Source organism: Hipposideros armiger, unplaced genomic scaffold, assembly GCF_001890085.2.
Source record: "Hipposideros armiger isolate ML-2016 unplaced genomic scaffold, ASM189008v1 scaffold_29, whole genome shotgun sequence".
Lineage (NCBI taxonomy): Eukaryota > Metazoa > Chordata > Mammalia > Chiroptera > Hipposideridae > Hipposideros > Hipposideros armiger.
In genome coordinates, this window is record NW_017731379.1 from 6281325 (window position 1) to 6293430 (window position 12106).

General features: G+C 38.8%; 1 protein-coding gene across 9 annotated transcripts in view; it reads right to left on the minus strand.

Annotated features, from left to right (window-relative positions):
• The window catches only part of SYNRG (synergin gamma), an 81573-nt gene that overhangs the window by 51639 nt on the left and 17828 nt on the right, over positions 1–12106 (minus strand). For all 9 annotated transcript variants that reach the window (XM_019636689.1, XM_019636690.1, XM_019636691.1 and 6 more), the window contains exons 4-6: positions 3239–3369; positions 2441–2546; positions 1750–1861 (exon numbers count right to left, since the gene is read on the minus strand). In XM_019636689.1, the coding sequence (XP_019492234.1) occupies positions 1750–1861; positions 2441–2546; positions 3239–3369 (349 nt within the window). The remainder of the gene's footprint in view (positions 1–1749; positions 1862–2440; positions 2547–3238; positions 3370–12106) is intronic.

Sequence of the window (12106 nt, forward strand, 5' to 3'; positions counted from 1 at the left end):
AGAGCTAACTGCACACATGTTGCTTGAACTCACACGATTATTTGAACATCAAAACACCAATTTATGGGCTGGCCGAGTGGCGCGATGGTTAAGAACTCGCTTGGGATGCCAGAGGGCCCCGGTTCGGATCCCACATATGAGGGCCAGTGACACTGCCCTCCACAGCTAAGATGCTGAATGACAGCTCAACCTGGAGCTGGGCTGCCATGAGTCGCCGGCGACGGCGTAGGCTGCACTCCCTGTGGCAGTGGGTTGCCATGGTACCGTATGTAGCCAGCAGCCAGCGTGAGCGGCCAGCAGCCGCAGTGAGCGGCCGTCCAGAAGCCGGCGACTGATCTGCCTCGCCAGAGAAGAGCGCAATGATGGTGCCAACTTGGGCCAGTGAAGCAACATCCTCCACAACTAGATTGAAGAACAAAACAACAGCAACTTGTCTGTTCCCCTTCCCCCAATTCCCCAGCGCTGTTCCCATCCCCCCAATTCCCCAATAAAAATCTTTAAAAACAAAAACAAAAAAACACCAATTTATTATTTAACATTGAGGCTGTTAAACTACACCTGGTTGTCAATAAGGGGCATTCAAATCTGGGTAGAACGGTGTTTTACCTAACAATGACCATTCCTCTCTGCCAATTTCCGAAGTTCCATGCTGGGTCCAGTTTGATTAATAGTATACTGATGTCTATTCTTAAATTACTTCTTGACTAGCTTATTCAGCTTTTAATTTTCGTTTTTAGATATGATTTTTCCTTTCTGAACTCAATCTGATGGCTAATATCCATTCTCTTTTCAATCTCGGTGTATACTTTACTTTGGGGCATATTTTTGGAATGATAATCTGAGTATATAATCTAACAAGTGAAATTAATAAAACAGTCAAAGCTGTCCCAGAAAGTCAAGAACTGGTTACTGTGCCAATATTAGATTATTCCCTCCTGACATCACCTAAAAAAGGTACTATAATATAAGGATTTAAGATAAAATTTATCAGTGTACTATATACCAGCAGAAACTAATACTTGATCGGCCGAATGACTTCTGAAAACTGTTCACCTATTAATGGAATGTTATTCTTGAAATCAGTTGAGGATAAAAATGTCAAATATCAAATTTTTAAAAAGGATGTGGTAAGTTATGTAAAGACAAGACTGATTTCAACTGCTAAATGTTCAAAACACACACAATCCCCACCCCCTCAAAACATTACTTTACCCTGCTCTAAATAGGCACTTTTTTGTGCTTATGTGATAATAAATGATAATAAAAACAAAGAAATGTATTAAAGAAACTAAAATTTCATGAGGAGCATTATTAAACCTATGGCTTTTCCCCCCATCACTTCTTTAAAGGTGGCATTTAAAAAATTTGTAAGTTTAATCACATTGAATAAAATCTGAAATGGCTCATAAAAAGTAAAATTATTTTAAAACAACGAGAATGAAAGGGCAAACTCCTTTATTACACTTGCTTTGACTGAATGGATTTTAGTAATGCTAACATACTCATTTATACAGAAGATTTACAAGTGAAGTTGTCATACTGACATTTACTAGAAGACAGGTTTTTCTTCCCAACATGGGTATCCAGATCAGAGCTCTTAACCCACTGTAAAACGTAAAACAGCCAAATCTGTACTTAGCTTGAAGGAAGAGCTCAGCATTGACTCTTCACACACACGTAATGGCCAGTAAAACACACAGGGACTAGAAATCACCTTCCAACAACAGAAAAATTTACAATTAAAACTACCTGGTTTCTTAGGGTGCGATGCCGGAGTAGGGTGCATCTTAGCATCTCTGGAAAACCCATCTAAGTTTCCTTTTATGGCTTCCAAAGCATCATCTCTACTCTTCTCTCCTGTCTAAGAAACAATAAATGTATGGATATTTCTTCACTTCTCTCTCACTTCGTCTTAAATCTTCCCAAATTAAAAGGAAAAAGTGCAGCTCTTAGTTTGTTTCCAATATTTTTACCACATGCTTCTGATAGTGAATTTTCCAAGTCAGAAACACATTGATAAGTGTATAAAACAAAGGCATAAAATGACACTGTAGAATATAAAAACATTAAAAGGCCCATTTATAAATATTTTAGGATACAGCTGTTAGATATTCTGTATTAATGTTTCCCAAGAAAAGATTACAAACATTCCAATGGTAGTAAAAAAAGAATTGAGAAGACTGGCTGATACCATTCCCCTCAACAATAGAGTGTCTTTATAGAGAAGAAAAATTCTTCACTTTTGAACTTAGATAAACTAAAATGGAATCAACCACAGCCTTGGCTTGGGCTGGCGCCTAAGTGACAAAATCCACTGAATAAGTGAGAAGAGACACATGCAGGAAGGGGTGGGGGGTGGGGGGTGGGGTGTGTGTGTGTGTGTGTGTCTCTCTCTCTCTCTCTCTTTCTCTCGTAGTGGAGGGGTGGCAGAATATATTACCTTAGGTTTCACACTACTCAGGAGTCTGAGCTTTTGCTTCTGCTCTTCAAACTGGCGTCTTTTTCTTTCTTCTTCTAAGAGCTTTTGCTGCTGTTCAAATCGTTTTCTGAAAAAAAAAAAACCAAAAACAATCTGGTAAAGAACGAGCTTCAGGGATTATCAAATGCGTTATATTCGTATTTTTACTAACAATTTCAGCAATATAGCTTACGTTTCTAGAACTAAAACCTTCTCTGCTGATTATATCTAATTTTCTCATGACAATCCTATTTCCCTATTATATTAATTTCAAAATATATGAAATGAGTTTAAAAAATGATTTACCTAAATGACAGACAGGAATTTATTTCTTGTCTAATTTGCAAGGGGAGGAGACAATCTTGCACTCAAACATAATTTCAAAAACCAGACAGGGAGGTAGACAAAATAAAAACACTCTTTGCTCTGCATATAAAAAAGAAGTTTCCACTTGGGGAGGCAGCGTCATAGGGGAGAAAGAGCAATGCTCTGGGAATCAGGAGACCTGCATTTGGGTCCCGGCTTTGCTAGTAACCACGTAACCTGGACTGACAATTGCTTTGTTTCTCTGGACCCCATTTTCCCTAGATGTAAAATTAGAGGGTTGAATTCAAGACTCTCTAAGGTCCCTTCTGGCTTTAAACTTAAAATCAAAGTATTTTAGAGAGTTTTAAAGGCAATGCGAGTGTTTTGGCTTTAAATCTGCATTAGAGAATATTTGACAGTTTTAAAAATAACTGCTATCGTGTATCTTTATCCTTGAATCCTGAGGTTCCTTACTGCTGCTCTTCGGCAAACTGCTTCTGCATGTCTGGAGTGTACTGTGGGCCTGGGGGACGCATCCCCAGGAACGGTGCTTGTCCCAGGTAAGGCATTCCCGCTGCTGGCATCGGTCCCATTGGTATCCCTGCCTAGAAGAAAAGGAGAAAGGCTTAAAAAACACAATTTCTCCTTTTAAGTGTTACAAAGAAAAACTGGAACTTTCATATTTTTAATATATTTATTAATGAACTGTATAAGTGCATTTTAATACAAATTTCAAAGAAATAGACTAAAAATGGAAAGCTCCCTTTTTATGAGTGAAAATTCTTCTGCTTTGCAACCTTCTCCCTGAAAGGCTCCCCTTCTGTTTCCTAGCTGAAGCCTGGCTCTCCCAGACGCCCTCTCACTTGGAGACTGCGGCTTCTCTTCCAAAGTTTCCTGTAGATGGCGGATAGTCCTCCTAGCCCCTTCTAGACCTTTTCTTCTCTCTACCTTCAAAAACCTGAACGAATACACTTTAATTTCTGGCCATCAGACTCCATCATTTACTTTCCTACCTTGTTTATGTCATCTACTGACCCTCAACTCCCTCACTTTTCAACTGAAGCCTTCAGAACCTTCCTATCTTCCATTCTACTTCTAAATTGCCATTGGTGACACCAGTAATCACATGGATAACACATCTAACACCACGGCCTTTCAGGTCTTTGTCCAACATACCATTCCAGCTTTCCATTCTACTGTCATACCCTTGATATTCAGCTCCAATAACTGCATCATCTCCAAAATCTTGATTTTAAGCTTTCCTGACACTTGACCACCACCTCCTATCCTTCCAGCTCATGTACTCCAGCAATTCTCTTATCTCAGTAATACCTTCCCTCCATTTATCTTACCACCTTTCCCACTATCTATCATCTTCATCATGTTCTCACTTCTCTGTTGTTCAGCTTAGATTCCAGGGTTCAATGTCGAACATACTGGTAACCACTCTTAACTCCCTTACCTCTAGCTTTCTTTGTATGGTCTCCTTGGAAACCTCACCGCTGGTTAGAGTCAACTAGTCACTTCTTACTCTTACAACCAAACCGCTGAAACTTGCTGATGAGAAAAATCTTGGGGAATTGGGGAAGGGGATCAGCTGAGTTGTTGTTCTTCAATCGTAGTTGTGGAGGGTGCCAGTCGCCATCTGACTGCCCATCGGCAGCTCGTGGCCTCTAAGCTCAAGGTGCTGTGTTCAATCTTAGTTGTGGGTGGGTGTAGCCACCATCCCATGCGGGAGTTGAACCAGCAGCCTTGTTGTTTAGAGCGTACACTCTATCCACTGAGCCATCCGGGTGGCAGCTCAGCTCAAGGTGCCGAGTTCAGTCTTAGTTGCAGTGGGGGGAGCATAGCTACCATCCCATGTGGGAGTCGAACTAGCAGCCTTGTTGTTGTGAGTGCATGCTCTATCCACCGAGCCATTCGGGTGGCAGCTCAGCTCAAGGTGCCGAGTTCAGTCTTAGTCACTTTTAAATTTTTTACTACAAATCTCAAATGGATCCCCAACACAGCAAGTCTTATGAGGACTCCTACTATGGAAGATTTCAACCCTCTGAAGTTTCTTGAGATTTACTATGGTCTAGTATATGGTCAATTTTAATAAATAGTCCATGTTTATTAAAAAAAAAAGTATGTTTTGCAATTGTTGGTGACAGTGTCCCTTTTATCCACTAGTCAACCTTAAGAAGGTTGTTTAAACCTATATCTGTTCTCATTGTGAATTTTTCTATTTGTCCTTGTTGTTCTGTCAGCTTCTATCTTATAGGTTTTAAGGCCAGGTTATTAAGTGTATACAAATTTGGAGCTATTATATCTTTCCGGTGAATTTAATCTCTTGTCATGATGAAAGACCCTCTTTACCTCCAGGCTTCTAAGGCTTTTTCCCTTAAAGCATATTTTGTCTGGTTTTCCTTTATCTACATCGGCTTTTTGGGTGGTTTTTAGTATTTATATCTTCCTTTACTTTACTTTAAACTTTCCTGTATCCTTATGTTTTAAATGTCCCTTGTAAGCATCAAATATCTAAAACAGGGTCGGCAAACTTTTGAGACAGAAGAGCCAATCCTGTCCCTCACAACAACTTAAAAATTATTCGAGAGCCATAAAACAAATGAAATCACCATTATGTATAAAATATCCTTTAAAAATTTTATAAATGAAACTATGATAGTTTTATTTTCATTTTCAATTTTACTTCAGAGCCACATGTACATACCCAAAGAGCCGCATGTGGTTTGCGAGCTGCAGTCTGCTGACCCCTGATCTAGAATTTTGTGTTTTATTTTTTAATTTAATTTTATTTTTTAAAAGATTTTATTGGGGAATTGGGGGAAGGGAACAGCGCTGGGGAATCGGCGGAAGGGGAACAAACAAGTTGCAGTCCTTTTGTTCTTCAGTCTAGTTGTGGAGGACATTGCTTCACTGGCACATGTTGGTATCATTGCGCTCTTCCCAGATGAGGCAGATCGGTCACCGGCCTCTGGACAGCCACTCACGGCGGTTCTTGGCAGCTCACACTGGCTGCCAGCCGCTCACGCTGGCTGCCAGCCACACATGGTAGCTTATGGCAGCCCACTGCAGCAGGGGCTGCAGCCTACGCCATCGCCGGCGACTCATGGCAGCCCAGCTTGAGGTTGAGCTGTTGTTCACCATCTTGGCTTAGAGGGCAGCATCACTGGCCCTCATGTGGGATCCGAACCAGGCCCTGCTGCTCAGAGCTGGCATCCCAAGCCAGCTCTTAACCAATGTGCCACTCGGCCTGCCCTAGAATTTTGTGTTTTAAATGGATCCTTTATGCCATTAACATTTAATATATAATTATTAATATATTTTGGGTTTAATACTATCTTATTTTGTGATTTGTCCTACTTTTTCTGTTTCTTTTTCTTTCCTTCTTGCCTTTTTTGGGGTTTATTTCTTGTTTCTCATTCTACCTTTTTCACCTCTACTTGTTTTATATAACCTATTAAGGTTACCCTTGAAATTACAGCATGCATCTTATCAAAGTCCAATGTTAATCAACACCTTTATCTTTCTTTCACAGAATGCAAGGATCTTAATAATTAATTCTAGGGCCAGCCGAGTGGCGCGATGGTTGGGAGCTGGCTTGGGATCCCAGAGGGCCCTGGTTCGGATCCCGCGTGTGGGGGCCAGTGACGCTGCCCTCTGCAGCTGGGATGCTGAGCAGCAGCTCAACCTGGAGCTGGGCTGCCACCGGCGATGGCGTGGGCTGCAGCCCCTGTGGCAGTGGGTTGCCATGGGTTGCCTGTGGGCTGCCAGCAGCCAGCGTGAGCGGCCGGCGGCTGCAGTGAGCGGCAGTCCAGAGGCCGGCGACTGATCTGCCTCGCCCGGGGGGAGTGCAGTGATGGTGCCAACTTGGGCCGGTGGGGCAACGTCCTCCACAACTAGACCGAAGAACAAAACAACAGCAACTTGTCTGTTCCTTTCCCCCAATTCCCCAGCACTGTTCCCATCCCCCCAATTCCCCAATTAAAAAAAATCTTTAAAAAAAAATTAATTCTATTTACTAGCCCCCCCCCAAGTTATATACTATTATTACATGTATTTTAATTCTCTGAATATTTAAAAAATGCATAAAGACATTGTTGTTATTGTTTTATACAAAAATTTAGATTCACCCCATATGTAACTCTTACTTTTTTCATCTTCTTCCTGAATCTGACTTTCTATCTGGGATCATTTTTCCTTTGCCTAAGGTCCTTCTGCCTTTACTTCATTTAGAATTTCATTTATTGAAAGTCAATCAGTTTTTGTCTGAAAAAAATGGTGTTATTTTACTTGCATTCTTGGAGGCTGGCCATTATTTTCAGTTAGCACATTCAAAACATCATTCCAATATCTTTGGCTTCCACTTTCTTTTTCTGGTTGCTTTTGAGATTTTTCTTTGTCTTTGGTTTCTGCAATTTCTCCATGTGTCTGGTTGTGAGGATTTATATTTAGTTATTCTCACTGCCTGGTATTCACATCCTTGTGTCAGAATCCCAATATAGTCCTGATATTGGGGGAAATAATCGAGTGTGACTAGGTCGTAAAAAACACTGTAGCTTCCACCTTCCCCTCTTGAATCACTTGCTCTGGAGATGTCCATGTGGACCTAGAGGTCCATTTAGGAACTGAGGCCTCCTGCCAACACCAACCCTGAACTGCCAGCCATGTGAGTGGGACATCTTCAAAGCAGATCCTGTAGCCCCAGTAAAGCCTTTAGATGAATGCAGTCCCAACCAACACCTTGACTGAAACCTCATGAGAGAGTCCAAGCCAGAACCATTCAGCTAAAGCTACTTCCTAATTCCTGACCTACAGGAACTGAGAGGTGTTTATTGCTGTTTTAAGCCACTGAGTTTTAGGGCAATTTGTCATGCAGCAATAGATAACTAACACAATCCTGCTTGAATTTATTAGGCTTCCTGAATCTGTGGATCATTGTCTTTCAATAATTCTGAAAACTTCTCAGCCATTATCCCTTCTAACTTATTCTTTCCTTTCTTTCCTTCAAGGACTCCAACTAAATACATGTTAAACCTTCTCATCGTGTCTTCAGAGTCTCTCATATATTTTCTATCTTTTCATCTTGTCACACTGTATTCTAGACAGCTTCTCTTGACCTATCTTCAACTCACTAATTCTTTCTTCAGCCATTTCTAATGCTATTAAACTCATCCATAAAATTCTTCTTTTGCTTAACATATTTTTCAATTCTGAAATTTCTTTTCCTCAAATCTGCTGCAATTTTTTAATTTCAAGTTCCCTGACAAAATTTTCCACTTTAATTTGTATTTCTTAGATCATAGAAAATACAGTTGTTCCATAGTCTTGTCCACTAATTCCATAACTCATGTTTTTGTGATTTTTGTTTCTGTTGTCTATATGTCTGCAGGTTCTCATTCATGCTGTTTTGTTTCTGTGCACACCTGGTTGTCTTTGTGCACTGAACACTGTATTTGAAGTTATTTTTAGGAGTATCTGGATGCTAAAATGATGGTATGCTCTCCATTGAGGGTTTTGTTAGAAGCCTAACAAAACTTTTGCCAGGTGCTAGGGACACTTCAAGTTTGAAACACTTTAATCCAAATTCAAGACTTGAGTTTCTCTGGACCTTCAAATGATGGGAAATCAACTTCAAGTCCATGTGAAAACAGGTTTACTTCCACTGTATTCCCACTCAGAGGGCATGGATCTTTGGAGGCCCAGTTCACAGTGGAAACCCCTGGAAGGCTCCCAGCTTTGACTTCTGCATCCTTTCCTCCATCCCCAAAGTGATAGCTTCACAGCTAGTTCTCCAATATTGGCAAATCCTCTCAGGAAAAAAACAATTCTGAGTGGCTGGCTTTCTTCCCTGGGTTCTTATTTTCTCCAAACTCTTGGCCCACCCATCTTCAGTACCTCATAAATTCTTTGATGCTTTTAAATACATCTTTTTGGGGTTGATATCTCCTATAATTGATTAAATTGTCTTCACAGGTAAAAGAAAGATATAAAACAAAGTGAGATTACTTTTTTTTCCTACTTTCATTTTCCTACCTCTAAAAAAAAATTACAGCCTCTCCCTTTGTCTGAGTCTATGCGTTATCTATAACTTCTCTGTTTTGTTTTTTTCTGGCATACCTACACTAAAATCTTTAAGTGCAGAAAGGGAATAGTTCCTTGAAGAAACAATCTCATATTTTGGCTTTTGACCATTTTAAAATTAAATCTTCATCCAGCTACTTTAGTTGTCCAAATTGCTTAATCCACTATAGGATGGCTACTTCCAGCTATAGTGGATGAAGGGTCTGTTTGTAATAAAGCTTAGTTAACTCTTCTACTTATAGGAAATTAATGTAAACTATCAAAAGTTAAAATTACTTTAAGGTAAAGATTATATTCACACTATTGGATTTAATATATTCAGATTTCCATCAATCCATTTTTAATAGTTTTTTTTTAAGATTTTATTGGGGAATTGCAGGAGGGGAACAGACAAGTTGCTGTCCTTTTGTTCTTCAGTCTAGTTGTGGAGGACATTACTTCACTGGCCCATGTTGGTATTATCATTGTACTCTTCCCAGGTGAGGCAGATCGGTCGCTGGCCATTGGGTGGCCGCTCATGGCAGCTCACACCAGCTGCCGGCTACTCACGCTGGCTACCAGTCACTCACGGTAGCTTATGGCAGCCCATTGCAGCCTACGCCGTCGCCATCGCCTCACCACAGCCCAGCTCCAGGTAGAGCTGTTGTTCACCATCTTAGCTGTAGAGAGTGCAGAGTCACTGGCCCTCATGTGGGATCTGAACCAGGGCCCTGTTGCTCAGAGCTGGCGCTCCCAAGGCAACTGTTAACCAATGCACCACTCAGCCGGCCTTAATAGTTTTTTAAAGACTAAATCTTGATTTTAATCTAACAGTGTTAAAGAAATCATGTGTTTTCCTCAAACAAAAGTATAACTTTTAGAAATTAGCAAAAATATCTCCCCCATTCTGAGCCTTAAAAAAAAAAAAAGCATACCTCACTGAAACAGTGGAGGATTGTTTTAAGGTCTAGAAATAATATACTATGTGTAAAATACACAGTACACTGTCTAGCACGTATGAGTAAATAAATAGAAGCTATTATAATTATTAGAATTAATACTGATGACAAAATAGAACATTCTCCAAAACAATGATGATCTCATTTTTTTCTGGAACAAAATAAGAGTCCTCGAGCAAATACAGAATTAAACAACTAGATAAGAAAAATGAACACTTAATAGTTATAATATAGGTGTCATTTTATTGTGTTGCTGCCATATACCAGCCATAGGATTAGGCATTTACATTAGTCTCAATATATGGAAGATCACCAGAATTAGAGATAGTTCTGATAATGATCCACAAGAACACCTCAAAAATAACAAATACTTATGAAGCCCCTAATATGTTCCAGGGTCTTTTCTAAGTGCTTTACAAATTTTTAATAAATTTAATCCTATAACAAACCCATGCAGTAGGTGCTGCTATTATTCTAATTTTACAGATGAGGAAATTGATGCAGAAAAAATTTAAGTGCTTTACTCACTGCCTTAAGTGACAGAGCAAGGATTACAAGGCAGCTTCTGGCTCCCAAGTCCATGTTCTGCATCATTATGCTATGCTGCCTCTCCAATTACCAACAACCACCATAACATTCAGACTTAAAAAAATTTTAATGTGCTTTTTTTGAGTGTCTATTCATATACTCAGACACATACCTGCTCAATGAATAGTATCAGCATGGAAGACTTAGTTATGAATAGCTTTGGGGCTTTACAACAGGAGTTACAAGTAATACGGCTTAATTACTAACACTTTCTGTAAGCCTTGGGTGGGAGTGGCTATGTATGCTTATTTTTAATGACAGTGTGGTTCTGTTGCTGCTAAAAAATTAGTACCACAGTCTTGGGGTTAAATTTCATTTTTTTCATCTATATTTAATCAATTCTCTACTTTTTCCAGCTTACTGATGTATAATTGACATATAACATCATGTACGTTTAAGGTATGCAACACGTTGACTTGACACATATATACTCATATATGGCAAAATAATTACCACCATAGCATTAGCTAACACCTCCAAACACGTTACCATTTCTTTTTTGTAGTGAGGGATTAAATTTCCTTTTAAATTTTGACTTAGTTTACCAAGGCACATATAACACAAAATAAACCACTCAAATCATATCAGCTGAAAGAAAAAATAATAAAGAATGAAAGCAATAAAGGTATTATTATGCACATTGTCTTCCTATTTACAGAATTCTGTTCTTCAAGATTCAAACTTGCTAAATGGTATTTTGTGTTTCTCCTACTCCTGAAAAGTAAATTTACACATTCTTTTGAAATCTAGATAGATTCCAAAGGTTAAGAGATACTAATCCTTCTTTATACACTGAGTGAATGACACAGCAAAAGAAATAACTCAGAAATCTGAGCTACATCCAATAAACCACTAAAAAGACTAAAGAAATTCACCCCCATGTTGGAGGATACTGAAGGCTACTGAAGGTTTAAGTGGACAGATATGACTGTAAAAATGTCAATTTCAATCAAAATTCCAACAGGTTTTATATGGAATTTGACAAGCTGATATTAAAATTTATACTGAAGGTGAAAAGACCATGAATAACTATAATTCTTTAAAAGAAGAACAAGGATAGACTGGCTTATGAATAATATTAACAGTAGAATAATTTCTAAGCAGTTGGAGCAAATTTGGCCTGCTGTGTTAAACAAATATTCAAATATTAATGCAGTCACTTTTAATGATGCAAAACTGGGCAAGGTTTTTTATTTTAAAAATAGATAATAATAGGTATATCATATGAATGTCATATTATGTAAGACAAAATATATAAAGCACCGAACTACTGTTGCATGAACACTTGTTCCTTTTTCCTTCCTTACTAATACCAATTTCTATGTTTCTTTAAGTACCTAAGTACTCACATATTTTAAATAAATTAATATGAGCTTTTCTAGTGTAAAAAAAAAAAAGGAGAAGGATCCACACTACCAGATACCAAAGGCTTATCTTAGGCTAGAATAATTAAGACACTAAGATATTTACTGATACCGGGATAGACAGATATAGCAGTGGGACAAATAGAAGAGCTCAGAAACTAATCCAAAGATTATAAAGAAATCTGATATTATAGGAGCAATCTTGGAAATCAATAAAGAATGGGATGTTGATAAATTATTTGGAGACAACAACTGGCTACTCAAGTGGAAAATAACAAAATTAGACCCTTCATCTTCACATTGATAACAATTCCATGTAGGTTAAGGACCAATACATGAAAAAATTTTAATAAGAAAATACAGGA